Consider the following 4,993-nt stretch of genomic DNA (forward strand, 5'->3'; position numbering starts at 1 on the left):
AGAATGAAATAAGTAAATAAAATAAAAAAATGTAAAGAAAAATGAAATAAGTAAATAAAGATAAATAAGAACCAGTCCGGTACCTACCCAGGCTGTAGAGACTGAGGGCTCCGTAGTCCAGGAAGTAGCATATATGGCGGGCGTGGGCAGACATACTACTGAAGGTGTGGGCGAAGCTGGAGGTGAAGGGGTAAAGGCAGATCAGCATCATGTAAACCAGGAGGGGCCAGTTGTATGGGTCCCCGAGAAAATCCAGTGTGTATGAGAGCAGGAGGAACCTCCACAGGAAGTACCTGGGCACACAGAATTGGGACACCACTTACTAATTCATCGATAACATTACAGCGTCATTCCCTATTACTCTAACCCAGGGGTAGCCAAGCTTCGGCCTTCCAGCTGTGGTGAAACTACAAATCCCATACACCATCTGCCTGTGAAAGTCATGTCTGTGGCTGTCATAGTCTTGCAGTGCCTTATGGGATTTGTAGTTTTATCACAGCTGGAGGGCCAGAGTCTGGCTGCCCCTCCTTTAATCTGATCCAACTGAAAACACCCGGCTCATCATCATCCAACCACGAATGACAGTGTGTGGGGAGATCTTTAGACTCATCCATGTCTTTGGTCCCAGCAGTTGGGTACCTCTACCCACCATAACCAGTGCCTGCACAGGCCTCCTGGGCTCACCATGTTGGGAGGAAGTGGGTCCAGATGTTCACAGTTTCGTTGGTCATTTGGAAGGAGCTGAGGAGGCAGTCCAGGGCGGTACTCTTCGGGTGACGGTACCCGGACATGATCCCATCTTCCCAAAATACCTGAGCCATCGACAAGAATCATCGGTGACAAAGTTATTCATCATATCAGCTATAAAAAGTTCAATCAGGTGGCTGTACATCCTACAAATAAAAAACAATGACATTTGATACAACAACATTTTACCAAAATTTTGGGGACCTCAAATTGTGAAGGTTCCTGAGCTTTATAGGAGGACCTATCACAGCCCTACGACATATGATGGGGGATTAGGCTGACTGCAAACAGTTGACATAGGTCAGAGGAATCTGGGATCAGTTTCTCTACCAGGAGCCAGATGTAGAAGGACACGTTCCTTAAAGTGGACCTGTCGGTAACTGCCTGAACAAAGATGGCGCCATCCTCCTGGAGAGAAAAGCAGTTGAAGGCATTGTCATGGGGAGTCATGTGATCCCTGTGAGAGGTGGTAAATACCTGGCAGTGTTACACTCATGATGCATGTACTTAACATGAATACCCGGTGACCGGTCCATGGGTCCTTATCTTATTCTATTATTATGGGATGTCGTGTTCAGGACATAATGTGATACTTTGATATCTCTGAGCTTCATGCGTCAGATTTCTGTTGCTTCCTGTTTCTGCCGGTTACCAGATAGAGAGATATAAACATATTGCGATATCACAGACAGAAACAGGGAAGTGAGTCCAGAACAGCAACATATTAAAGTGGTGCAAACAACACGGCCACAGATGGCGACGGTCCTGGATGTGCCGGGACAGTCCTCGGTTATGGTCCTCGGTCCTGATGATGCCGTGTCCCGGGATCACAGCGTCCCCCATCATTTGAGTTGCTGTACGACGTACGTGAATAGTAACACAAAAGGATTCATTACGGCCAGCAAGGGCCATGAGTGGGCGGCCGCTGCATAATAAGAGGCAGGGATTGGGCAGCCCATTCTGGTAAGGGGGCGGTTCCTGCATAATTAGAGGCAGCCCATTCTGATAAGTGGGCAGTCCCTGCATAATTAGAAGCAGGGTTTGGGCAGCCCATTCTGGTAAGGGGGCGGTCCCTGCATAATTAGATGTAGGGTTTGGGCAGCCCATTCTTGTAAGTGGGTGGTCCCTGTATAATTAGAGGCAGCCCATTCTGGTAAGTGGGCGGTCCCTGCATAATTAGAGGCAGGGTTTGGGCAGCCCATTCTGGTAGGTGGGCGATCCCTACATAATTAGAGGCAGGGTTTGGGCAACCCATTCTTGTAAGTGGGTGGTCCCTGTATACAGGGCCGGCCTTAGGGGTGTGCGAGCAGTGCGGCCGCACAGGGCGCCATGGCAACAAGGGCGCCGTGCGGCCGACACAGCTCGTCCTGGGGGCAGCTTCTCTCCCCCTCACCGCTGGACTATGGTCAATTTTGGGTATGGTAATTTTTTACAATTTTGCAGGTGCGCGCAATTTTAAAGCATGACATGTTTGGTGTCTATTTACCCGACGTGACCCCGCTTTTTATATTTTACCAAAAATATGGGTGATAAATGGGTGTGGTTACTGGGGTGTGTGGCCACTAAAGGGTGTGGCCACGGAGGGGTGTGGTCACTGAGGGGCGCTGTAAAGCTTTCTCGCACAGGGCGCCTAAAGGCCTAAGGCCGGCCCTGCCTGTATAATTAGAGGCAGCCCATTCTGGTAAGTGGGCGGTTCCTGCATAATTAGAGGCAGGGTTTGGGCAGCCCATTCTGGTAAGTGGGCGGTCTCTGTATAATTAGAGGCAGGGTTTGGGCAACCCATTCTGGTAAGTGGGCGGTCCCTGTGTAATTAGAGGCAGGGTTTGGGCAACCCATTCTGGTAAGTGGGCAGTCCCTGCATAATTAGAAGCAGGGTTTGGGCAACCCATTCTGGTAAGTGGGCGGTCCCTGTGTAATTAGAGGCAGGGATTGGGCAGCCCATTATGGTAAGTGGGCGGTCCCTGCATAATTAGAGGCAGGGTTTGGGCAACCCATTCTGGTAAGTGGGTTGGACCGCCCAGTAACCTGGGTGGCCCTAGGCAGTGGGAGGGGTTACCTGATTGAGCAGAGAGGAGGTGCTCCTTCCAGGTACAGCGGTTCTCAGGTTCAAACCGAAGCTCCGCCCTATTCCTAAGGTAAGGGGGGCCATGCATGTTAAATAAAATGCATGCAAGACTTATTTTCAATTCGTCAACAAGCTTTCCATGTGTGCTGCCAGTGGAGACAAGGTGGTGGTGGGGGGGGGAGTGATAGGAGTTTGTAGTACAAATCAGTAGAGCAGCCCAGGGTGACAACGGTGCTTCTTCATAGCTGCAGTACAGTCAGGGTTGTCACCCTCGGACAGGTAGTGTGTTACCAGGTGAAGTGAAAATTAAAGGAAAAAACCTGGAAAACGGATGCAGTCACCACATCTGAGGACGGGGGAGCTGCACTATACTATATGTTAGTTTTTGGGGTGTAGATACACTTTAGGGATGAAGCAGAACACTTGAAGGAGCTGGTGGCATATCTCTAGGAAGGAGAAATCAGGGATACAGAGCTAAGATGAGACCTACCCGGGGCATCTGATGCACGCTCAGCAGCTGGGGCAGCTTGACGGTCAGCATCTTGTACCATGGGCGGCTCTTGGCGGGGACGCAGCTGTCCGGAGCGGCTCCTTCAGACCCCTAATCCAGGCACCGGCCCCCCGGCGAACATCCGCTCTGTGGAAGCAGGTTAAACACAAGAGGAAGTGAGACCGGCAGAGACAAACACAGAGAGAGAGAGTGACCCAGCAGGGAAGACTCAGGAAGCGCAGACACAGACACCCTGCCAATGTCAACTCCCAGCCAGCTCCGTCCCGCTGTCAGACCTCCCATATCAATTCCAGATGTTGGACGCACACTGATCCCGTGCAGCGGGCCCGCCGGGAGCGCGCTCTGCTGTGTACCGCCGCGCTTCACACGCACGACTCTCCCATAATGAGCTGACTGCCAGCTGGATGCACGGATGGCATACATATGTGATATCAACTGTGATATCCGTCCATCCAGTCCTGAGATTTACACAGCTCTGACACACAGCACAGCTCTGTCTGGCCGGGCAGGGGACCCGATTTGGCTCCAATGCAATTCAGGACCGTTACAGGTCTCCATTGCAGTTCTGCGACACCTACAGGTCTATTCTGGTAAGTGGGCGGTCCCTGTGTAATTAGAGGCAGGGATTGGGCAGCCCATTATGGTAAGTGGGCGGTCCCTGCATAATTAGAGGCAGGGTTTGGGCAACCCATTCTGGTAAGTGGGCTGTACCTCCCAGAAACCAGGGAGGGCTTAGGCAGTCCGTTGTGGTAAGTGGGCGGTCCCTGAGTAATTAGACGCAGGGAGATTGGGCAGCCCATTATGGTAAGTGGGCGGTCCCTGCATAATTAGAGGCAGGGTTTGGGCAACCCATTCTGGTAAGTGGGTTGGACCGCCCAGTAACCTGGGTGGCCCTAGGCAGTGGGAGGGGTTACCTGATTGAGCAGAGAGGAGGTGCTCCTTCCAGGTACAGCGGTTCTCAGGTTCAAACCGAAGCTCCGCCCTATTCCTAAGGTAAGGGGGGCCATGCATGTTAAATAAAATGCATGCAAGACTTATTTTCAATTCGTCAACAAGCTTTCCATGTGTGCTGCCAGTGGAGACAAGGTGGTGGTGGGGGGGGGAGTGATAGGAGTTTGTAGTACAAATCAGTAGAGCAGCCCAGGGTGACAACGGTGCTTCTTCATAGCTGCAGTACAGTCAGGGTTGTCACCCTCGGACAGGTAGTGTGTTACCAGGTGAAGTGAAAATTAAAGGAAAAAACCTGGAAAACGGATGCAGTCACCACATCTGAGGACGGGGGAGCTGCACTATACTATATGTTAGTTTTTGGGGTGTAGATACACTTTAGGGATGAAGCAGAACACTTGAAGGAGCTGGTGGCATATCTCTAGGAAGGAGAAATCAGGGATACAGAGCTAAGATGAGACCTACCCGGGGCATCTGATGCACGCTCAGCAGCTGGGGCAGCTTGACGGTCAGCATCTTGTACCATGGGCGGCTCTTGGCGGGGACGCAGCTGTCCGGAGCGGCTCCTTCAGACCCCTAATCCAGGCACCGGCCCCCCGGCGAACATCCGCTCTGTGGAAGCAGGTTAAACACAAGAGGAAGTGAGACCGGCAGAGACAAACACAGAGAGAGAGAGTGACCCAGCAGGGAAGACTCAGGAAGCGCAGACACAGACACCCTGC

At 51.9% G+C, this 4,993-nt stretch overlaps 1 protein-coding gene across 1 annotated transcript in view; it reads right to left on the reverse strand.

The window, feature by feature from the left end:
• PAQR6 (progestin and adipoQ receptor family member 6) overlaps positions 1-3,521 on the reverse strand; it is a 7,831-nt gene extending 4,310 nt beyond the window's left edge. The window contains exons 1-3 of the mRNA XM_018566198.1: positions 3,303-3,521; positions 685-812; positions 88-293 (exon numbers count right to left, since the gene is read on the reverse strand). Coding sequence (XP_018421700.1) covers positions 88-293; positions 685-812; positions 3,303-3,353 — 385 coding nt within the window. The 5' untranslated portion in view covers positions 3,354-3,521. The remainder of the gene's footprint in view (positions 1-87; positions 294-684; positions 813-3,302) is intronic.
• Positions 3,522-4,993: the final 1,472 nt, after the last annotated feature.

Source organism: Nanorana parkeri, unplaced genomic scaffold (assembly GCF_000935625.1).
Source record: "Nanorana parkeri isolate BGI_ZX_2015 unplaced genomic scaffold, ASM93562v1 scaffold923, whole genome shotgun sequence".
In the NCBI taxonomy this organism is placed as follows: domain Eukaryota; kingdom Metazoa; phylum Chordata; class Amphibia; order Anura; family Dicroglossidae; genus Nanorana; species Nanorana parkeri.